Source organism: Dermacentor silvarum, chromosome 2, assembly GCF_013339745.2.
Source record: "Dermacentor silvarum isolate Dsil-2018 chromosome 2, BIME_Dsil_1.4, whole genome shotgun sequence".
NCBI classification, from domain to species: domain Eukaryota; kingdom Metazoa; phylum Arthropoda; class Arachnida; order Ixodida; family Ixodidae; genus Dermacentor; species Dermacentor silvarum.
The window spans coordinates 156,436,253-156,461,306 of record NC_051155.1 but is presented as its reverse complement, the minus strand read 5'-3'; the positions used below and the strand labels follow the sequence as shown (position 1 = coordinate 156,461,306).

Here is a 25,054-nt window from a genome sequence, read left to right as displayed (position 1 = left end):
GTTCAGAACGTTTGGGGATGGAAGTTTTTCTCTGTGAAAAAATAAGCTAAGTAAGGCGTTAGGCAAAATGAGAAAGAGAGCTCGGTGGCGCAACCCACTGCCCCATTTGACGGGGACGCTCATGACATCCATCCATCTCCAAAGCGAGCATCATATAAATTAATGGTTGCTATGGCATGCAGCTGGTCTAATATGAGCGTTTCTGCTCACAAATGCTGCTGCTGCGCATGGTCAATTCTTAATGGGAAGCATTTACTTGCTCATACAAGTATATTGCGGTAGGGAGGTTCCTGTGTCGCTTTGTTCTAGGCCTCTTCCATGAAAAAAAGTTACGTGACCAATGGCTAACGAGGATCGCCGTGCACAAAATCCCGATGCTTTAGCCATTAAGCCACAAACGCATTTAGAATATTTAGCTTCTTAGTCGAACTAATGAACCTCATTATGATACAAACGTCCACAAGGATCAACCACTAAATGATAATTTTTACGTTCTTTCCTCCTTCTCTTCAGATTTGTCAAGATATCAAATCAGGTGGTTGGACACGGATGTTCGACAATGAGGCCAAGTGTCCTTACGCCTACCGTGGAGATCAGTGGGTCGGCTACGAAGACGAAGAAAGTGTTGCTAACAAGGTAGTTGAGCACGAACGCTGCTATCCGCACAGTTCATGAACTTGCATTCTCTTTCATGCATCAGTTATAAGAGATATGGCTTTCCAGAACGAAAGGAGAAAGAAGGTATCGCTATCATGTGTGAATATCACATGGCAGAACGTGTTTACTAAATTGGCAGGAAAAAAAGATACAAAGCAGCACTTCTAATGTCACTTACATTACAAAGCACATAAGGATGAAAGGCAGAGATAATTTTAAGTAAGCGGCCAATTTTACTTTCATTCCACCTGTGTTTAGCGTTCAAGTGATAGTGAGCCTCGAACTACAGTTATGATTGAGAAAATGTTATTTTAAATTGCATGCCAAACAACAAAAAACCTACTATTTCCTCTTTAGCACTTCTATTGAGTGATTAGTATATGTGTGAAAAATGTTTCCGTGGACGTAATACGTTGACGCCTCCAAACATATAAGTAAGCAATATTTCCTCAAGATTTCAATTTACAGACATTCCCATACCCCCCCCCCCCAAAAAAAAGGAACAGTTCCAAAGCTTTCCATTGAAATTGTATAACATTTATTTTATAATGAAAATGAATGAGTCTATATAAGTCTTAACCTTGACCGTAACCTGATGTATCAGTCATGCATGCTACAACTATAGAAGAACACAGAACCTACCTTGTTAAATCCTGATCAAACGTCGCTCTTTTTTCAGCCATTCTGTGCTAAACTCGTTTACGGCCTCGTCATCATTGCATAATTTACGGTATAATATATGCATAATGGCGATAGCATGCGCCTCACCCTACTGGGAGCTTCAGACGCCTCAACTGGCTATCATCCATCCCATTCAACAGATTTAATAATAATAGCAGCTGCTCCTGCATCCCAATATAAACAAAAATATATGCTCAGACTTATTCGAATTTTAAGACATAGTCAAATCCTTTGTCTAGAACGATTAAAAATGCAGCGCAATTACATTTCCATCCAACGTGATACTTGGTCAATGAAGTAGCAGCTCACGGTCTTCGGCAGTTGCCAATGAACATCATTGTTTACGCTCCACATTTTTTATATTGGCCTGCTTTACAGATGGACTTCATCTTGCGCGAGAAATACCGCGGAGTCATGGTGTTCAACAACGACCTGGACGACTTCCGTGGAGTGTGCGGCCCGAAGAACCCACTCATGACCGTAATCTTCAACAAGGTCGGCGAGAAGGCGCTCCGAGAGCTGGCCAACCAGATACAGTCTACATCTAACTGAAGAGCTCCACCTAAGGAGTAGTATTTATGTTTCCTTCATTCACTATACTCGCTTCACTGCTGTGAGCACAACAGTAATAAACTGTCGAGGTAAAGACAATTAAAGTACATGTCCTCGTTTTGCTCTCTCAGTGAAAACATGCGCTAGTGTATCATGCATGGTGACCAGAATGACCGGATAACTGCTGGCAGTGACTCCCTGAAGTGTCACCACTATCAGGCTTCAGTCACGAATCATGACAATTCACGTTATTTCATGTCACAATATATTCAAATTAGTATTTTCACAAGAGATCGCACCCAACATGATCACGGCAAGTCCAATGTTTTGATGCGTCCGTGTATACATTTTACCAGTTGCAAATAATTACAGCACTGAATTGTCATTTATCGCAAGAATAACTGCACATACGATACCTTGTTACAAGCACTCATCATTCAACCATATATATATATATATATATATATATATATATATATATATATATATATATTGACACGTATACATGTTTATCTTTCACCGGTGGCCGCTTTCCACCGGCTAACAAATGTTAAACGTTATCGCTCGGCGCAGGACGCGCCTGTGTCGGAGGTTTCTAGAACGTTATCGATGCTTCTTTCCGTTGCCTGTTTTCACAGACGCTTATGTTCTCTGATTGTGTGACCGACGCGAATTGTCGAGAACTTTCTGGAAGACACGCGGGCATCAGGGATTAATCTAGAACCTTCGATGACTCAGGTATAAAAGCCGACGCGTTTCGCCGCTGATCAGATTTTCGACGATCGCCGACTGTGTTCGCCGCTATCGTTGTGCTTTGAGTGTAGCTTGCTTTTGTGGGCACAGGTTCGCCCAATAAACAACCAGTTTCGTCATACAGTTTTGCGACTGTTTTCTTTACCGTCACTACTACGTGACATCTGGTGGAGGTGCTAGTGCGTTCATGCAGCGAACGCCCCCGCAAAGCCGCGACCCAAGCCCGAAACCGGAGGACGAGACCAACGTCGCCAAGGACCAGCGAGCTAGCCGTAGGCAGCAAGGACTTGTGCCGGAGTTCGGACTTCTTCCCGAAAAGACCACTGCAATCAAAGCCAAGTCAACGACCAGAATGGCAGCACCAGCGTCCCCCATCCTGCTGCAGCAACCTCGGGAGCCACCGACTTTTCGTGGATCATCGGCTGAAGACCCTGAAACCTGGCTGGAGACATATGAGAGGACCGCGACGTTCAACAAATGGAGCGACTGACGACAAGCTGCGCCATGTTTATTTCTCGCTTGAAGACGGCGCCAGAACCTGGTTCGAGAATAGGGAGCGTGCACTAACAACTTGGGACCTCTTCAGAGCCGCATTCCTGGACACCTTCACGAGCGTCGTCCGTAAAGAAAGAGCTGCAGCCTTGTTGGAAAACCGTGTACAGCTCCCGAATGAGAGCATCGGTATGTACACTGAAGAAATGACTCGATTATTCCGGCACGCCGACCCCGCTATGCCAGAAGACAAGAAAGTTCGCTTGCTCATGCGGGGAGTTAAGCAGGAGCTATTCGCCGGACTGGTGCGGAATCCACCAACGACAGTCCAAGACTTTCTCTCGGAGGCTACGACAATCGAGAAAGCACTGGACATGCGCAACCGGCAATACAATCGCCGTTCGACGCCACATTACGCCGAAGTCCAAGGACTCTCCCACGACCTACGAGACATCATCAGGGCGATAGTACGCGAAGAGTTGCAGAAGTTGCTACCGTCGTCGCAGCCTCAAGTTGCTTCCATCGCCGATATCGTGCGGGAGGAAATCCAGCAATCGCTAGGACTTCCCGAATCGCCGCAACCCGAGCCAGAAGCGCTGACATACGCCGCCGTCGCCCGTCGTCAAGGCCCCCCTCCGCGTTCGCGCCAGGGCCCCGTAACGCCGCAGTTCCGACGTCCACCACCGCCGCCGCCAGCACGCCCGCCCGTCGCCCAGCGCAGCTACCAGAGGAAGACGGACATTTGGCGCGCCCCCGACCACCGCCCGCTCTGCTATCACTGCGGGGAAGCCGGCCATGTCTACCGCCGATGCCCATACCGCGAGATGGGCCTACGAGGGTTCGCCGTCAACGCGCCGCGTCCAGTGCGGGGTGAACGACCGCGCGACATTGCCGACTACCTCGCCGGAGCCCAGTGGCAACCCCGACGACCCTCACGCTCGCCGTCACCAGGCCGCTACATCTCGCCGCATCGCCGTCAGTGCACCGGTCCCACCCGGGGCCGATCTCCGAGCCCTTACCCGGGAAACTAAAGGCAGCAGCCGATGGAGGTGCGGTTGCTGTACGACGCAATGCCGAAGATCCTCCGCCGACGACGACGACGATTCGCGAATCATTACGACGAGATATCAGCACGCCGCCTAGCAACAGCCTTGACAGCACTTCGCCGCCGCAAGAAGACCGGCTGACGCGACGTAGCAGCAGCGGAGCAAGCCGACGCAGCCGTGATCCGACGCCACGACTTAACCGTAATGCTAGACGACGATCTACCGACTTAGACGTGCTCATCGATGGTCATAACGTCACCGCTCTCGTCGACACTGGTGCCGACTATTCCGTCTTCAGTGGCGCGTTCGCCGCCAAGTTAAAGAAGGTGAAGACGGCCTGGCAAGGACCTGATATCCGGACAGCTGGAGGCCACCTAATAACGCCGGCTGGAATCTGCACAGCCCGAGTCACGGTAAACAACCGCACTTACCCGGCGAGCTTCGTAATCCTGCAGCACTGCTCCAGGGATGTCATCCTAGGCATGGACTTTCTAAACCAATACGGTGCAGTCATCGACTTAAGATCCAAGTCGATAACGCTTTCAACGCACAACGCGCTACCACCGGATACAAGCATAAGTTACCATGCCTTGAATGTGCTTGAAGAACAAGTCACCATTCCGCCTCGCTCCAGCGTAATGATTTCCGTCGGTACCGAAGTGCCTGCAGACATGGAGGGCATCATCGAGGGCGATCATCACCTACTGCTCGACCGTGAAATTTGCGTCGCTAGAGGCATAGCTGAGCTACGTGCAGGGAAAGCAAGGGTGATGCTCACGAACTTCAGCCCTGAATACAAGCACATTAACAAAGGCACCACGGTCGCCTACATCGACGAAATAGTACAAGCCAGCAGTGCTTTCGCCTTCACGGATTCCAGTGCACCTGCAACGACGACTATAATACCTGAGCCAACTTTCGACGTCAATCAGAACCTTCCCAGGCATAAGAAAGAACAACTAAAAGCTCTGCTCCTGCAATACAAGGACTGCTTCTCGTCGTCGTCAAAAGTTCGACAAACCCCTGTCGCCAAGCACCGCATCATCACCGACGAAAATGTCCGCCCACTCCGTCAGAGCCCGTACCGAGTTTCGGCGCGCGAACGTGAAGCCATAAGGCACCAAGTCGACGAAATGCTACGCGACGACATCATCCAGCCGTCCAAGAGTCCGTGGGCGTCCCCCGTGGTGTTAGTGAAGAAGAAGGATGGAACCCTACGTTTCTGCGTCGATTATCGTCGCCTCAACAAGATCACGAAGAAGGACGTATACCCCCTCCCACGGATTGACGACGCCTTGGATCGACTCTACAACGCAAAGTATTTTTCGTCGATGGACCTCAAAACCGGCTACTGGCAAATCGAAGTCGACGAGAGGGACCGGGAGAAGACTGCCTTTATAACACCAGACGGACTGTTCCAGTTCAAGGTCATGCCGTTTGGTCTTTGCTCGGCACCTGCGACTTTCCAACGCGTCATGGATACAGTACTGGCAGGCTTGAAATGGCAGACTTGCCTTGTCTATTTGGACGACGTCGTTGTGTTTGCCTCAAGCTTCGAAGAACACCTGCGGCGCCTTGAAACAGTTCTTCAAGCAATCAAAACCTCCGGACTCACGTTAAAGCCAGAAAAGTGCCGCTTCGCATATGAGGAGCTCTTGTTTTTGGGCCACGTAATCAACAAGTCCGGAGTGCGCCCCGACCCTCAGAAAACTGCGGCCATCTCCAACTTTCCTCCGCCCGCTGACAAGAAGGCAGTGCGTAGATTTCTTGGACTGTGCGCCTATTACAGGCGCTTCGTCAAGAATTTTTCACGGATCGCTGAGCCACTGACGTATCTCACGAAGGCCGACGTCGAGTTCAAGTGGGAGACGCCGCAAGTCGAAGCATTTGAAGAACTGAAGCGACGCCTGCAATCGCCGCCAATACTTGCGCATTTCGACGAAAACGCCGATACCGAAGTCCACACCGACGCAAGCAGCGTAGGACTCGGCGCCGTTCTTGTGCAGAGGACTGACGGACTAGAAAGGGTTGTAAGTTACGCTAGCCGGTCGCTATCGAAGGCGGAATCAAATTATTCCACAACAGAAAAGGAGTGCCTCGCCATCATCTGGGCTACATCAAAGTTTCGCCCCTACCTCTATGGCAGGCCCTTTAAAGTTGTGAGTGACCACCACGCCTTGTGTTGGCTAGCTAACTTGAAGGATCCTTCAGGTCGCCTCGCACGATGGAGTCTGAGACTTCAAGCATTCGACATCACCGTCGTTTACAAGTCCGGGCGAAAGCACTCTGACGCCGACTGCTTGTCTCGCGCCCCCGTCGAACCGCCGCCACAGGACGACCCGGATGACGACACTTTCTTGGGACCCATCAGTGCCGACGAATTCGCCGAACAACAGCGAGCCGACCCGGAACTAAGGAGCCTTGTAGACTACCTGGAAGGCAAGACCGTCATTGTGCCGAAGGTGTTCAGGCGAGGATTGGCGTCGTTTTTCTTGCAAAACGACATTCTTCTAAAGAAGAACTTCTCGCCTCTCCGAGCCAACTACCTCCTCGTGGTACCCTCAGCATTGCGTCCAGAGGTTCTGCAAGCTCTCCATGACGACCCAACGGCTGGACACCTCGGTTTTTCCCGCACGCTCGCGAGGATACAAGAAAAATACTACTGGCCTCGCCTCTCTGCCGACGTCGCCCATTACGTAAGGACATGCCGAGACTGTCAGCGACGCAAAACACCGCCGACAAGGCCAGCCGGACTTCTACAGCCGATCGAGCCACCTCGCCGACCGTTCCAGCAGATCGGGATGGACTTACTGGGGCCTTTTCCGACGTCGACGTCCGGGAATAAATGGATCGTCGTAGCTACGGACTACCTCACCCGCTACGCCGAAACAAAAGCCTTGCCCAAAGGTAGTGCCGCCGAGGTAGCCCGATTCTTCGTTGAGAACATCCTCCTGCGTCACGGTGCCCCAGAAGTCCTCATCACCGACAGAGGTACGGCCTTCACGGCTGAACTAACTCAAGCCATCCTGCGCTACAGCCAGACAAGCCATCGCCGGACCACCGCCTACCACCCGCAGACGAATGGCCTCACCGAGCGCCTAAATAAGACCATCGCCGACATGCTGGCAATGTACGTCGACGTCGAACACAAGACGTGGGATGCCATCCTTCCGTACGTGACCTTCGCATACAACACGGCCATGCAAGAAACGACGCACATGGCGCCGTTCAACCTGGTCTACGGAAGGAACCCGGCAACGACGCTTGACGCCATGCTACCGGACGTCACCGACGAAGAAAATCTCGACGTTGCCACCTATTTGCAGCGTGCCGAAGAAGGTCGACAGCTCGCCCGCTTGCGCATCAAGAACCAGCAGAGGACCGACAGCCGACACTACAATCTTCGACGACGCAACGTCGAGTACCAGCCCGGCGACCGTGTTTGGGTCTGGACTCCGATACGCCGACGAGGACTTAGCGAGAAACTGTTGCGTCGCTATTTCGGACCATATAAGATAATCCGACGTATTGGCGCACTGGACTATGAGGTCGTGCCAGACGGCATTTCGCAATCACAGCGGCGCCGGGCACGACCTGAAGTCATCCATGTGGTGCGTCTTAAACCTTTCTACGCCCGCTGACGACGTTAGGTACTTTGTTACTTTGTTATTGTTTTTTTGTTGTTTATAACGCATTGTTTTGTTTTCGCTTTCGTGCTTGTAGCATCGGGACGATGCTTTTTAAGGGGAGGGTATTGACACGTATACATGTTTATCTTTCACCGGTGGCCGCTTTCCACCGGCTAACAAATGTTAAACGTTATCGCTCGGCGCAGGACGCGCCTGTGTCGGAGGTTTCTAGAACGTTATCGATGCTTCTTTCCGTTGCCTGTTTTCACAGACGCTTATGTTATCTGATTGTGTGACCGACGCGAATTGTCGAGAACTTTCTGGAAGACACGCGGGCATCAGGGATTAATCTAGAACCTTCGATGACTCAGGTATAAAAGCCGACGCGTTTCGCCGCTGATCAGATTTTCGACGATCGCCGACTGTGTTCGCCGCTATCGTTGTGCTTTGAGTGTAGCTTGCTTTTGTGGGCACAGGTTCGCCCAATAAACAACCAGTTTCGTCATACAGTTTTGCGACTGTTTTCTTTACCGTCACTACTACGTGACAATATATATATATATATATATATATATATATATATATATTGTAATGAGGAGAAGCAGACAGACAATCGGCCTTCCGCCAGAACGCCTCGTTTACTTCTGCCTCTTCTTCTTCGCTCCGCTTCTCCCTTGGCTCTGCCGTGCACTTTTTCCTTACACTCGGCCACGCTGCTGAAGATAGCTCAGGCGATTGGGAGAGCGTGCTGGTGATACACATCTATAATCGACATAACTTGGGAATGGGAGTCGTCATCGTTAGGGTCGTCCTGTGCGCAACCAGCTTCTCTGGGGGTCGGCACTGAGTGTTGCGCTCGGGTCTCACTTGGCAAAGCACGGCACACTGCACAGCGGCTGGCCGCACCGATGCGCCATGCATACAGCGAAATCCTGTGCTCAACCATCGTGTGCCTCTTCGTGACATTGCCGTTGACTGGTCAAGGCTCACCATTGCACTCGGATCGGCGAAGCTCGACAATATGCCGACTGCTGCCGAGTCGTCTATGTCCGAACGCGGAGTCAAAAGCGATGCCTGGTCAGAGCCCGCGATATTGTCCGCGCTGGAACCAGGTAACAGCTGTTTCTGCACTTTAGTCTGTGGTATCTTGTTCGTATGATAAGAACGTTTAGGCGGCACGATAACGTCTTCGATAATTGCGGTCTCAACGATGCCAGCCGCCTGGGCACCCTTTAGCGAGACCTCACTCAGTGCGTAGAGAATGGTCGCACGTTCAGCCAACGGTTGCTGCGAAATCCCGAGGTGGGTCTCCGGCGGGTCCAGAAGTTTATCGCCTGCGCAATCCATAGACAGATCACGGTTGCGGACCGGTAGCTCCCCATCATCGCAGCTCGACGGACCCGCGATGCTCAGAGGCGTAGACGGCGGTCGCTCGTAAACTCTAACTTCGCTTCCGCCAACAGTTGTTATGGGTTGAACGGTTCTTCTGGAAAGCGTAAGCTTGGAGGCCGCCTGGCGGTGGGTCACAGCAAGAGCAGAGGTTTGCAGGACTATCCCCGCTGGCTGCTGGAAATCGCGGTGCCTCATCTCCGCCAGGCTGCTTTTCAAGCTGCCCGAGGTACCAGGGCCGGTGTCCACGGATAGTGCGGTCGTTGTGGTAGTCGTGGCAGCCGGTTCTACCACAAAGGAAGCATCTACGGCATACCTTGGTGGCTGAGGAGTCGAAGAAGTGCCGGGCATAATATTTTCGCCAAGGGAAGCGTGGACGGCGTTCCCAGGCAAGGCAGGTCCAAGACGGAGGGCCCGAAGCACTGTCCCACCGTCTTCGGTAGAGCCGACGACGACAGCCGGTGAGCCGGCACCTACGGCGGGGCAGCCTGCGGCTCTCCCTGTTGAGGCGTTGCTGGGCACACCTGCCGCAGGATCGAAGCGGTAGCTCTCCGGAGCGCCGTGCGCAGAACTGTGCTGATCGGACTCACCGCAGGCATAGGGAAGCGGGCCAAAAGCAGCTATCAGAGCTGCGCTCCATGCAGACCAGGAAAGCTGCTTGATGCCTTCATAGCTTTCCCATGCCTTGGCGGCACCGCATAGTCGTTGTGCTGCAACCAGCCATCTTGTGTGGTCGGGCCAGGCATGACGATCACCCAAGGCATTGATGTTGCGGAGCCAAAGGGTGACGTCGTCTGGAAAGCCGCGAAACGTTGGTATTTCCACGAACGCCGGCGGCAGGGAAGCGTGGACGGCGTTCCCAGGCAGGATGCAACCGCCGACGGACGCGAACGCGGTCGTCATATCCTGGAGCTGTTGTGTCAGCTCGGCGATGGCGTGGACGAGGGCATCAGTACATCCCTGTCCGAGAGCCGCCGAGGAGGCTTGGACGCCGTCCCCGGACGGTGCAGTGGGTACCTGCGACGGCAGGGTGGCGGGATCCATACCGGGGGAAGCGTGAACGGCGTTCCTGGGAAGGAGGGACCCGGCACGCCGAAGCACCGTGCGAGGAACACTGAAGGCTGGAACACCTTAAGGCAGGTTCATTGTAGACTGCGCCATTGTAATGAGGAGAAGCAGACAGACAATCGGCCTTCCGCCAGAACGCCTCGTTTACTTCTGCCTCTTCTTCTTCGCTCCGCTTCTCCCTTGGCTCTGCCGTGCACTTTTTCCTTACAATATATATATATATATATATATATATATATATATATATATATATGAGACCCTATCTGCACTCTTTACACAAAGCTATTTGTTATATAGCATTCCCACGTACTATTCTGAAGGCAGAGAAAAAGTTCCTTTCAAAAGCTCTAAGCATCTTTTCAAGCAATCTTAAGAGTAATATATAACTCTTACAATAACTAAGCCAACCAAGCCTACCAGCAGATTCAAAAAGATCCCGTGCAGTCTCCTTGCGGGTATATAGTTAATTCAGTTATTCGCTCGGTTATCATCCTAGAAACTCCTACAATAACAAGTAAACGCAGCAGTTTCTTGCGTAACAGATAGCGTAGATACCGTAGATATGCGTACATAGCGTAGATATGCGTGGATAGCCTACTTCACAAATCTGTTCTTTTATTCGGTAAAGGCATAGCACACATAGTCTGCTCTTGCAGTCCACTCACAAGAAAAATAACCACTCCTATGTCAGCAATGTAAGCACAACACAGACTATACCATGCCGTCAGCTGTACGACTCGTATTTGGTTCACGGAATATTTAACTTTCTGAGTGGCACTGGTGTCAACGCAATATTTTACTTAGCTTGTATGTCTCGTGTGGTGGTGTATTTTCTACGCGTTGTGTGTCTGTGACGTGCAGTGTGGCGTTTCCCTTAATGTGCCATCAAGAGTCTTCATACTATTCTAGAGCAACCTCTCAAGCATTCATTAAAGAGATTCACTCTGTCTTTCCTCTTGCTCCTTGATTTCGAAATCTTAATGCTTAATTTGTTGTATTGGGTTCTTTTTACACTTTCGTTTTGAAAGAAATTGAAAACATGTTTAAATTACGCCATGTTATTACCATGTTCACTCGAAGCAAATTCTTCCCCCGAACTGCTCTTTCACGTTCGTGTAATATCCTGGTGAGCGAGTAATGTTAACCTTTATCTAGATGCGTCACTCCACGCCAAATCAACCAGCGTTTCTTCAACCGTCACAGATATACTTGAAAAATTTAGACCATGTTTGTTGAAGTTGAAGAGTCATTTTCTCCCTTTATTTTTCTTCTAAAAATTTCCTAGCATTTTGGTAAAAAATTATTATTCTTGTCCAGCTGAGCTAGAAGGCACCAATCAATATTTTCTTTCCAGGGCGACATTGTGTGATCCTTACATTAAGATGGCGTGTATTTCAAGGCAATTAAGTGGTTTGAATGCCAAAATGGCCATTTTTGCAAATATTTGAACATATTCAGTGCTTTTGGCACCGCCCAAGCGAGTAAAATTGCTAAGTTTGAATTTTCCTTTCTTGCAACGCAGGAAGATCCAGAAGGCGCAGTATAAATAAAGAATATTTGAAGCTTTGAAGGTTCAGTAGATCACCTGAAAAATACAATGTTTCCAACTTTTCGCAAAACATTTCTTCTTCAAGGTCAAGAAAGTTACTTTGGTGTTCGGCCTAAAAATACCTATATAATTACATAGCCCTATGTGTCTCCTATGCATGTGAGAAGCTACAAAAAGGTATTGGTTTGTAAACACGAAAAAAAAATATTTTTTGAAATGTTCGTACGTGAATCGCGCCGACAGCATAAATATATGAAGCGGCGCCGTCTAGCAAGCAGAGATTGTTTATCAAATGAGCCCGAGAAGCGGTTCAACAAACTGTGACTGGCTTTTATTTATTCTCAGTACAAAAACAAGCGACGTCAAGAGCCGCAGCCTCGGTTCATAGATTTTTTTTTTCTTTGGATGAATGTCTGAGCACATCATCCCGATTTCGGCACATAAGGAACTTAATGGCCAAGCATGTTCAGGCCGCCGAACAGTGGTAACACGCAACACCAGAAGACTTTGTTCACGCTCGTGCAAGCTTTCAGTTGGAATTATGAAGGTGTTTTACCCTTGCATCGTCTTATGACATTCGGTAAATTCGCAATGCATGTGGATAAGTCGCACTTTATTACTGCAGTGCGACATGTCTTTTAAGATGCTTTGCGTGAACGATACCAGCGCTCCCCCTGGATTTACTGGCTACTTAAGAGCAATGATTTCTTTTTTTTTTTTTTTGCAAAATAGATGAAGCCTACCTTTTAACTCTGCAGGGCTCCCTGACAAATTTAGCACGTCTTGATATTTCATGTGCCATGGCTGTATGGCTCAACTGGCACACGCCAAGCACAAGCCACTTTGCGTTAGAGCGCGCATCTTTCGGCAGTAAAACACATACCATGACAGCGTTTCTCTGTCATCTGCGCTGCAGACGAATCCAGTTTTGTTGTCTGCATCGCCGGCTGGCAAGCTTGGGAGCCCTGCGGAGAAAAGCCAGTGCGGAAACAAAAATTTAAAAAATAATTCTTCATGTTTAAAAATAATACTTTTTGTAACTTCTCACATACATAGCAGACATGTAGAGCTATCTAATAATGTACCACCTATATTTTTAGGCTGACCACCAGAGCTACCTTTTTGACCTTGAACAAGAAGCTTTTTGCAAAAAAAAAAGAAAAACCTGGAATGTTACAGTTCTTTTTTTCTTTTTCAGGCTATGGGCTGAACCTCAAAGCATCAAATATTTTTCTGCTGTACTATGTCAACCGGGCTACCACTCTATATTTAATTTCTGCCTTCTGGGTGTTCCTGCGTTCCGAGGCAAAAATTCTAACTTTGCAATCTTACTTGCTTTTGCTGGTGCCAAAACTACTCGAAGTGTTCAAATACTGAAAAAAATGGCTATTTTGACGCTCACATCACTTTATTGTCTTGTCATACACACCATTTGAACGACTGGATCATACAATGTGCCATTGAAAAAAATTGGTGATTGAGGCCTTCTAGCTCAGTTGGGCAGGAAAAATAGATTGTTTCCAAAATGATACAAATTCTTGGGCAAAAATGGGCATTTTTTTCAGCTCTATGTGGGATGTTTCCAAAAACGCTGGTTTGGTTTGGCGCGGAATGGCCCTGTTACAAACGCTTATCCGAAAATAAAATAAACTAAAGCAAATCGCAGACATGTTTAACGTTCCACGGAAGGACATTTATCAGGTGGTAAGCCACGGACCGTGATCCCTCACAACGCCCAAGTAAGAGAAGCCAATGGTAGACGGCTTCTTTCTAGACGGGGGAGGGTAGATGTAGCGAGAGAAGAAGAAGAGGCGATGGAGGGCAGCTTCCCTCCGTGACGTGTCGCCTGGCTCGCAGGCATACCGAGTCGCAAGCCCCTTGGCAGACGCAGGTGCCCTTGAGGAGAAGAGGGGTCACATAAGCTCCGAAGCCGGTTGTGCAACGTTAGAAGCGGCAGCCTCTGCCCCTCTCCTCGACACACGTGTCGGTCGGCCTGACGCAGAGAGAGAAAAGCGAAAGATTACTCGATGAAAGGAAGGAGGACGCTCAGTGTTTACGACCGTCGTTTCGTCAACAAACGATATCATAATTGTTTCTCAATTATAGCACTACTTGTTTTCATGTACGAAATTTTAGTTCCTTTAAGTGCTTTCACCATCAACCTCGAGGCCTGCTCAGTACAATGGGACGTACTAGAGGTATGCAAAGCGACTATCTAGAATGCCACACATGTTTCCTGAAGCGTGGTGCTGTTTGCACTGCAAACGCGGTTATGTTACGGAACGGCGCTGGCCAGCAGTGATCCTTCTGATCGGCATTCTCCTACAGCCAACGTCAGCGGTGAGCAAAGGTAAGAAGCTTTCCGGCGCCACGTAGACAGCTTGCAAAAATGTACTATTTTGCTCAAATTCTGCTCAAGATTTTACTCAAAATGAAAAACTGATCGCATCGTGTACTCGTTATCAAAAGTTGAGACAGCAAGCCATGAGCGACAAGACTTGCCGCTAGGCCCTACTGTGCGATTCCTGTAACACAGGCCAAGCATTCAAAATGTTTCTGTGTGTGAGTAGTGGTGTCGGCATTGAAATTTTGCGGCTATATACAGTGGTCTAGACGTAGAACAAATGGTTTGCGTAGACACCAGCACGTGGTCCAATGACATCTCTGGTAGGGCCTGCAGTGCCTTCGTACCTTCGGAGGAAGAACATGCGTTGAAAACTTAATCGTCGGTTAACTCAGATATTAGCTCGTCTGTATACGAAAAACACTGATTACTCATTAACCAAACATTTACGTTATAGCGCGCACATAAACGAATGCCTAATAAATGTAAGACCATGAGCAACACAAGAACAGGGTGAGAGCAGGAGCTAACGTTTCGACAAGTGGATTTCTCTTTCCCATCGCATTCCCCGTGTTTTCCCATATATATATATATATATAAGGTACGACAAGAGAACTCGCTTATTGACCGGAGGACTGCCTGGCTTGTAGAAGACAGGGATGCATGAGAGCGTATACATTTAGCGCCCATAAATAGTCTACTATTCAGCTGCTTTAAAATATAAACTTGTTTTTTATTTCCCTATAGAAACTGAGAAACCACGTTCTATTGTCTGAAAATGCCTACAGCAATGCTACGTTACAACTCCAAAATATGTTAAAGGCAAAGTGTAGAACCCGTACTAAGGGGCAGGACTGGACCATATTTGATTGATTTATTGCTTTCTACGTGCTCTGCAATAAAACGAAAGGAAAATATTGCATGTTCCCGTTCCACAAATAAAATTTCGCGTATTTATTAAAATCTTCCTTACGCTCATCTGTCGTTTTATATTGCCACAGCTTATGAGAAAACGCGATGGAAAGCTAAACGCTACGAATGAAAGCCAGTACAGGTGAATCATATTGCTATGTACCAGTATTGAGGAAACAATCGCGACCACTTTTTTGTCATTGCAGGCTGAAGGAATGAAGTGACTTGTCCATATGGGTATGGTGTCCGGAGCATGTTGGTGCCACTGGTAACACAGGGGCAGACACTCTTGCTCGCGAGACTTCAATACGAGCAAGGAATGACACCCCAATCAGAAACAACAATCAAATACTAGCATGCAATGTCTTGGAACATCAACGTCGTTCTCACCAAGAACTCGCCGCGCCTAACCCGCAATTAACAGTGAAGGAGGTTCGGCTACACACAAAAATTCAGACAAACACCTACCCACATCTGGGGCGATGGCATGCCATCTGGCCAACCAGATATGCCAGTCAATGCCCCTGGTGTGGGGGGAGGCCATCCTTGCCCCATGGGACATGGGAGTGCCTAATCACGACCCCAAAATTCAAATTCACCCCGTTTAGCACAAAATTCCTTTAGGGAAGCCTTGGGCAGCCATCCTCGCCCGGACTGACCTGGAGACTCAATTGAGCCTCCTCGACCAAGCACGGCGCGTGGCGGTGGCCACTGGAGTCCTGGACTAAGGACCCACCCTCCGGCCCCCTTAACCCTATTTTTCCTAAATAAAGTTATTTCTCTCTCTCTCTCTCTGTCCGTATGGGCGCACCAAAACAGAAGCTGATGTTGGGCATATTGCTTTCTACGGGCGTTCACACGTGCTCCGAAATGCCGGGAATCACGAAGTCAAGGCACATATCAAGTTCGGCACACCAGCCAAAGCAGGGCGCTATGTCGGATCCATTGAGCTCAAGAGTTACTACGAGGCTATAGTTAAAAGCGATAGCTTTATAGTACCCTCATTCGATTTATTAGGCCCGGTGCATTACCCAGTGCACTTATGTCGGGATCGGTCCACGGACGACACCGTAGTCTTTATGGCTGCCAAGAATAATGCTCATGCGACGTTCGAAGAACTGACAGCATCATCCGCAATTTGGCTCTACAGATTGGCTGTGGCCTGACCGTTTGTCCTGCCTTGTTGTGCGGTGTTGATGAGAATTAATGTATAGTTGTGCTCTGTTTTCTTTTTCTTTTCGCTTTATTCTTTTCTGATATTCAAATAGGAGGCATGGTCTCCATTTAAAAAGACATGGTGCTACTATTCTTTGTATTTTAATGTCAGTAACAAAGAATAATATTATACTTGAAATAAGAGCGCAAAATAAGCGTGGAATAGAATATTTGGGTGCCGCAATAAGTAATTCACTGCTTTAGGACGAAATTGTCAGATAACGGCATATTTCAAGCTTACAAAACACAATTCAATTATAGGGACTTCTTAATGAGCATCTGTAAACCGCCTTTATAGCAATGCTTTAAATCTCATTAATAAATTCCATAAGAGATGCACTTTTTACGCGTGCCATTTTATTGCTTCCCTTTGAGCAGATATATATGGACCTCAAGTCTGGCACCTGGATCCGGGCATTTGACGATGAAGCGAAGTGTCCTTACACTTATAAGGGAGACCTGTAGATTGGTTATGAAGATGAAGAAAGTATTGGCCACAAGGTGAGATGAAAATCAAGACCGAAAATTAAAACGACATTTTCTCCAGCAACTTCCAACAATTCTATAGCAATCGCCTTGAAACATGGACATTGATCAAATAAGGTAGCAATGCTGACCTCAGTGCAGCCTGGATAATCACCTTGCATGCTACTGCAGGTGCTACGTAATAAATTTGATATACACTTTGATCACACAAACGCACAGACACGCACTTACGCCATAAATGTGTCCGCAATGTTTTGTTAAAGCTAATAATCGTAATAAGTAATTTATTCGCCGCTAAAGTTAAACAAAGTCTTGTTTTTTTATGGTGGTGCGGCCCCATCCTCGCAGCGATTCAACTTTGACCCTGATACTGAACGTCCGCACCACATCGTTAACATGTTGCTCAAGCAAAAAGAAAATGAGTGCTACCAGTTTAAACTACTTTGTAAGTGTAGGATTTTGTTTCTCGAAGACAGAGCGACTAAAGCCAATAGAGCCTGATCAACCAACCTGGGAAAACATGTGGAGGAAAATAACTTCCAGCCGAAGCCATCTCAGCGTGGTGTTCAACATTAGTCTTATTAGTAGGGAATCAATGTAGCTCAACACCGTATTGCCACCACCGAAATGCGTCAAGCCCTGATCTTCTCTCACCCTTCCTTCTGCACATGCAGTGTCATCTAGCGGCGGCACCGCGAAGTCCGCTCATGGTGCCTGTCTCTCTTTTCTGAATCTTGTCTAAATACATATTTAGAGAAGACTGTCTGACTATGGTTCGATCTCCCCAGCACCGGAGAAATTCTTAAGATTTGTTTTTGTCATTAAAGCACGACACACACCCAGTGGCAAACACTCAGTGTCCCTAGTTGGTGTGAAAGAGGTTAGCCGAGGACGAACATAAATTCACACCGTTAACTGACTATACTTCCCAAAGGATATTAATTACAGTAATAAGTAGTAGTCCCGTAGGAAATTTGACTTCTTGTTTGAAATTGATTAAAACAAGAGATTTGCGTTCTAAACCCTGTGACATGTGTATACGATGTATGCATCAGGTTATCGACTTTTCGAATCCTTGACGATGGACTTCATCCTGGATGAGGGTTACCAAGGTGTTATGGTGTTTAACGACGACCTGGACGATTTTCGTGACTATGCGGTCAAAAAATCCGCTAATAAATATCATATTCGGCAAGGTCGGACAAAATACACTGCGGAAGATGCAGAACGGAAGGGAGCAACAAGAGTTCGACACTGAAGGCTGTTCGAACATCCTGAAATACAACGACGGATGCTGCTGCTAGTAGCGGCTCTTCGCAGCGTATGTTCTTCAAGGATTGAAAATTAAACAGCGAAAGTGTGAACTAAAACCACATTTTTGTTTCACGCTCAATGCTTGAATTTTAACGCCTTCGGTAAATCGCCATTGTCCTCTGGTGGCGTGAATCCAATGGGAGTAAAGTATGTCTCCTTGGAAAATTGAGCCTCGAAGGCCTACTGTCAGGGAACCATGCTCTAGAATGGATATTCCACAAAGCCGCGTTAATGAGGAAGTCAGAGCTGTTATATGCAAGAAAAAACTCATTCTCAGCGCATCACAAACGTGCTCCTCGCTCATTTTTCACTCCCGTGAAAAATGCCTGGAGTGTTCACGTTCAAAATTTTTAATGTGCAATACTATACGGCTGAGACAAAAAATGTATAAGTAAAAGAAGTATTGGGGAAATTTGTAAGCCTTTCTAAGCAAACAATTTATTGCACATGCTGAAATTCTGGCGTTGGAAAGAGACCCTCGTTTACGTACCGATAACAGTGGCAAGTAACTCCTTTTTTCAAGCGAATCTTGTATACGCTAGCCTGCGCCGGCGATGTAACGCTAAAGAAAGCCGCTGCTCTCAGGGCTGCACAGATGGTCGGCAAGCGCTCGTGCTCGGCACGCGCTCGTACCACTGCTTCCGCGTTCGTCGTTGTCGTCTGCTTACAGAGCTGGTTGCGTTGCCCGTCCTGCGGGCGGACCTCCACTCTAGCACACATGCTCTGGGAATGCGGGTCGAGATAACCAAAGTTCAGCAAGGAGGAGTGAGACTCGCTTCTGCGTAGCCCCGCTCTAGACAAGGAAATCCTGGCTGTTCGGCATGCCCACGACCGGGCCAGGGGGCTAGACCTGCTGGTCCCGACGTGGGAATTGCCGGGTACGTGACGAGTTGCATTCTCGCCGGACCTCCAATAAAGTTCTTTCACTCACTCACTCATTCACTCACTCACTAATCATTCCAGCGTCGAATTTCACTTCTCTTCTGTCGTCGTAATGGGGAGACCACGTTTGCGGGGGTATGAGCCATTGCTTAAGGGGGAGCCATTCATTGTCTTACGTAACGGACAGATTTAATTTTGAAGAAATTTTATTGAAATCCATCCAGAATGAACGCGCTCGGGAAAGGGCTCGTCGTCGACGTGCCGATTCTAGCGTGAGGGCTTCCAAAGCCCAAGCGAAAAGGTCAGCGTAGAGCCGCGGACCCCGAGTTGAGGGAGCGAGATGTTGAGGCCAAACGTCAGCGAAGAGCCGCCGACCCCGAGTTGCGGGAGCGCGATGCTGAGGCCAAACGTCAGCGTCATCTAGCCCTCGAAGAATCCGACAACGGTGGTGCATGCCTCGGCAACGCTAGCGCCAACTTCCCCGGTGCGACGGCCAGGTTTCAACGCGAGCTTCTCAACCGGAACTTCAGAGCCAGCTGCAGTGCGTGTGACCGGTTGTGGTTCGAGCACAACGTGGTACTCGTCAGTGCAATTCGTTCGCAGGAACACTGAAGAAACTCACGACAAGCTTCGCTTACCCCCATTTCCTCGACAGGGGAAGGGCTACAAATTTTTGTTTCTGCTAGCCATATATTATTGCACTGATAGTACATTACGCATCAAAGTTTGTCTGGGCCAAGATTAACCACATAAAGCCAATAGACAACGAAGCCAAGGAAAGCCTCGGGGAAATTAAGTGTAGTTGAAATTGTAATGTAGAAAATAATAAAGAAAAGGGAAATGAAAGTGGACGAAAAGATAACTTGTCGCCGGCCACGGTGGTTCTGAGTGGCGCTGGCTAACACTCCTAGGGCTAGATCTAGTAAACATAAATACCCAAGTTAGTGGACGAATTGATGGCCGTCGCCGTAGCACAATTGGTAGTTCAACGCACGCGTAATGCGGAGGTTACGGGTTCGGTTCCCGCCGGCGACAAGTTACCTTTTCGTCCACTTTCCATTTCCCTTTTCTTCATTATTTTCTACATTCCAATTTTAACTACACTTAATTTCCCTGATGCTTTCCTTGGCTTCGTTGTCTGTTGGCTTTATGTGGTTATGACTAATAAAATCGAGCCCCTCGGTGCCCATTCTTCTTTCGTGGGCCAAGATTAAGTCCCTTTTAGCCGTAAAATATGACAAATATGACAAATTATGCCTTCTGACGCGCTTCCAGTGATGTATTGAAGAATAAGCTTTAAAGGAGCCGTCAATGAGCTATGAGAAAAGATACGGCTGTATTAGCAAATATATAGCACGTAACATGCTGCGCAGAGCTTTATTTTAATTTATGATGGTGCCTCATTGTTATAAACGATAAAGTATTTTAGCATTCGGCCTATACCCATGTTTGGGCCCCGCTCTGTGCCGTCAGGACTTCGAGTGCTTGCACGGGAGATCACGCTGTCTCTATGGTGCACACCAAGCGGCCAGACCAACCGGAGCAATCGTCAATACCACCTGCCGTATTTGATGCACCTCTGTATGCCAACTGGACTCCACCGAAGAGAGACCACTATGCTTTATCGCTTATGGCTAGGGGTGGCATTCACTAAATCTAACTCATTTCTGATTGGAATGGCCGACAACGCTCTTTGCAATGCCTGTCTTTGCGAGGAGACGCTAGAACACATTCTGTGCGACTGTCCTGAATATAATGTTCAGAGACAGTCCCTGGCGTCCCTTCTAGCGCACCTTGACAACAGACCAATGTCAGTTGAAGTGACTCCACATGTCGTCGACAGAAGACATCGCAGCTGAAAGCGACGAAGGGACTACTTAGGTTTTTAAAAGAAACGGGCTTGGACAAGCCGCTGTGACAGTGATGTCACGTACCACGCAAAAGTAACGGACTGTGACTGACGATGTGTGTGCTGTGTTGTGTGCTCTCTCTCTCTCCTCCCCATCTTTCATTCCCCCTCATCCCGCTTCCATGTGTAGGGTAGGAAACCGGTTGTGCTGAACTGGTTAACCTCCCTGCCTTTCCTTGCTCCACTCTTTCCTTCCTTCCTCTGTACCGTCACTACGCCACACGGCTTTTAGGCGGTGTTTGCCTGCGCTGTCAATGTGTTCAGTGCTGAAATCTTACGAAAATTTCTGTAACAGATCAGATCTTGAATGTGCTGCCCTGTCAGAAAACTTATTCAAGAAAGTACGGTGGTTACGGCATAACGTCCATAAGGCATAATTTACGGCATGGTGACTGTATTGCAGTCACCATGCATGGTGACTGTATCTCACAACCAGTGCGGGGTCTAACTAAGCGGCTCGTGGACCTTAGATCACCATATAAGGTTCTTGTCCTGAATATTCAATTTAAAACAAAATGACTGTCCACTCCTAGTGTTTCTTTTTCGTGTTTTTATTTATAATTTTTTTGCGCAGAAACAAAACTCACAACCTATTTATGCTAATTACAAGTGTTCTACAATGGTTACTATCGATCATCAATTGTTGCTTGAATTACAAAGTATCGCGCTCCTCGATTTTCTTCCTTCTTCTCGTTCATTGCGAGGGTCTCGCGAGGGTCTCGACAAAGGCAGGTTTCATGCCTTCAGGTAGCAAACGAAGGTTTATTGGCCAGCCTGCCTGCTCCTGGAAGTTCACGTACTACATGGCAACAACGGTAGAAACGATGTGCCCCATCCCAAGTCATGACCCTGCGTGGCTCGGACTAACACAACCAGGGTCAGATCTTGTAGACATTCTAAATACCTAAGAGTGTGGACGTGCGAACAGCCGTCGCCTTACATATATCGTAAGAGCATCGCGCGTGTAATGCGGGGTTGCGGCGCGGATTCCATCGAGGACATGTTGTTGTTTTTTTTTCCTCCTGTTTTTTTTTTTTCGTTACCTTATCATTTCTACATTTTAGTTAAAGCAACAAATAATTTACCATATGCTTTCCTTGCATCCATTATCTATTGGCTTCATATGGTTGTGGCTAACAAAAGACTGGAGCTATTGGTTTCCCCCCTCCGCGCCCCCGTTCTTATCGGCTTATCTTTGGTATGATTTGGATCAAAGAAGTTTTGTGCTCTGAGTTTTGTCTGGCTGTTACTTTGCTACCTTAAGAGCGGAATAACTCCAACATAAAGATCTATTATTATTCTTTAGCGTGATATTTTTGTAAATAATTGAGTATTGCAGTAGAATACCATTTTAGAGAAAAGCAAGCGCGTAGAATGTCAGCAATTTAGATAGTTTTTTTTTTGGTACAACGAGAATTAATGATGGCGTCGCAATTGATGAAATCGTATACCGATCAAAGGGCTTCGTTTGGCCGCTTGATGCTTTATAGCAGAAACCATATCATTACAAAAGCTTCTCTCCAAACTTCAAGTGAATAAATGTCTATTTTGTTTTAACCAAATCAGGACTCGTTTATGTTCTTTGTAGAGATCAATTTTCGTGAATGGTACTCCCTATTATGGACACTGGATGCAGTCATTCTTATATCCCGTGTTCTTTTTCAGGTATAATGTCTAGTTTAGTCACTTCAATATTTTCACAATACTTTCGAAGTGTTTCAAGTGAATTCACTTTAAAAGCCGGAGCCTAAACAGCATAAACACATAAGCGTCTCAACGGAGCATTCGAACAATGACCAATGAAAAGATTGTTCGGACCACAAGATGCGAAATTAAAAAGCACGTTCATTGTTGCAAGAACGGTCGGCGGGAAGCAGGCAGTATGACTTGAAATGAATACAAATGTATCCAGCATCTGTGTTTCACAGAGACACAGTGAAAAACGAGTCGGTTCACTGAATTGTATTTAGTTTTTCTATAGTAATTCTTCTCGTGTCTTCCGTTCTTTCTAGTGCCTGCATATTCGTCTTCTAAAACTCGCATAAACATATGCACATTTTCGAAACTAAAATGTTCCGTACGGCAGGACGACAGACTAATGGACCCTCTGCAGTGTCTAATCGAAGGCACACAAAGCTGCGACACCACGAACCAAACCACCACGCACGCTTGCGGAAAGCCGTCCTTGGGTGTGTTCCAATTATGGCCAGCGTTATAGATAGTCTACGTTGACAGTCGAGTAAACAGCTTCAAGCCCAAGTAACGAAACGCATCTGGAAGTTCTCTCCGACATGACGCCACCTGCACGGACAAGGAAAAGCAAAGAAAAACACATGTTATAACTACTTCGTTAACTTTTTTTCCGAATCTATGCAAAACACAACGCAGCTTACATTAAGCGCAGAAGAAAGTGTGACTAGGGTTTGTGGACCATAGATGACATTCCCGTCGAGTTTCGAAGCATTTTGATCAGCCGCCATTTTGCTTCTACAGCAAAGTAGCCTGCATTGTTTTTTTACTTCGATGCTGCCTTCGCGAAACTGTACGTTTTGTCGACTTCGTCAAAACAAGGAACAAGAATTTCATCACGCAGAGAAATAATAAATACAAAGTTCGCTAAAATAACTTACGTCGAGACAACATAACGCAAAAACATGAACAGGATATTGAAATGAACGCAATGAATGCGAGCGCCGCGTGTGCCTATACGGATTTACGGAAGCGTGTTTTGATCTTAACGACGGGACCTTCCTCAAACGTTCAGCCATCGTCTCTTGGCGCCAGAAAACCAAAGACACGAATAGAGAAGGAAATGGGCTCGAGTGGCAGACATGTATAGAACACCCGATTCGGAGAAATCTCCTCGAATCACCGTGACGTCGTACTGCGTGCGAGCAAAATGTTGAGGTTTGGCTGGCGGCGTTGCACGAGCTTCTCAGACATATATAGCTGCCTGCGCTCCAGAGCCGGTTGTGCAACCTCAGACGGGGTAATCTCCACCGGCGCCGCTGCTGCCGCACGTGTCAGCTGGCTTCGTTCAGACAGCATGATGTCACGGCCGTTGCCTAGCAGAGAAAACGAGCCTTAGAACGAAAGAGCCACACGCTGGTGTTTACGGCTATCGTTTACAGAACATCGCCAAGTGGCCGCTCTCTATCATCGCGGCGTGTTCTTTTTCGTTGTTTTGGTGAGCGTGAACGCGAACGGGTGCAACTCTGAATAGCTGCGTGGTTCGTGATTAAGGAAGGCTATCGCGCCGGGCAAACAATCTATCAGAATTGGAATATGCGAGAAGTGTTGCGCGGATTCCGGGACTCTTCATTCTGCCATCCTGACAGCGTAGCAAACACTCGGCGTCTTCGCACTTCGGTGCTGATCCTCCTGCTCACCTTTCTTCAAGCGGCGTCAGCGGTGACCAATGGTAATGTACATTTATTCAACGCTCAGCAAAATGTTAAGCGAACATCCACCTAGAACTCGCAAGTGGGGATCGTGTATATGTTTGCTTTTCTTGCACAGATGGACGATTATTTTAGGCGTGAGGACATCAAAACTGCAGCCCTCATTCGAAATGTTTTCTTCGTATAGGATAAATATGGCATCGTATACAATCGTCTTAGGGTAAATTTTTTTATAACTCTAACATTTTTCGCCTTAGACAGTGGGCAGGATTTTACTTTAGATAACAAAGAAAGATATTTCACTGTTGTATTTGCGTCCAAACACATTTTTTTTATTTATTTATTGATACTGCGATCTTATACAAGACCTTAGCAGGGTGGGCTTACAATACACAAGTAAAGGTCCGTTGGAAACAGCCAACGTAATTCCAAAAGTAATCATAAATCCATTCATAAATAAATCATAAGTCAAGATTCAGGAAAATAAATGCAAAAACATCAGACACAATTGCAACACAATGATATAATGTAGTATAAACGATGTTAAGAAATTACAGATAGCTTTCAAACATTTGCAGTGACGTTTGTGATATTGCATCATTAGTAAGATTATTCCAATCTGTAATCGTTCTGGGGAAATAAGAATACTTATAGGAGTTAACTGTAGCGTTTAATGGTGTCACTGTAAAATCGTGCCGTTGTCTTGTGTTATGTCCAGAGGAGTACGATATAATGTTGTATGTGTTAAGATTGTATTTATGTGCTAACATAAAGG

At 47.4% G+C, this 25,054-nt stretch overlaps 1 protein-coding gene across 1 annotated transcript in view; it reads left to right on the top strand.

Moving 5' to 3' along the window:
• Positions 1–25,054, top strand: part of LOC119440492 (probable chitinase 10) — a 160,746-nt gene that overhangs the window by 50,653 nt on the left and 85,039 nt on the right. The window contains 3 exon segments of the mRNA XM_049662940.1: positions 514–636; positions 1,717–1,887; positions 24,098–24,299. Coding sequence (XP_049518897.1) covers positions 514–636; positions 1,717–1,887; positions 24,098–24,299 — 496 coding nt within the window.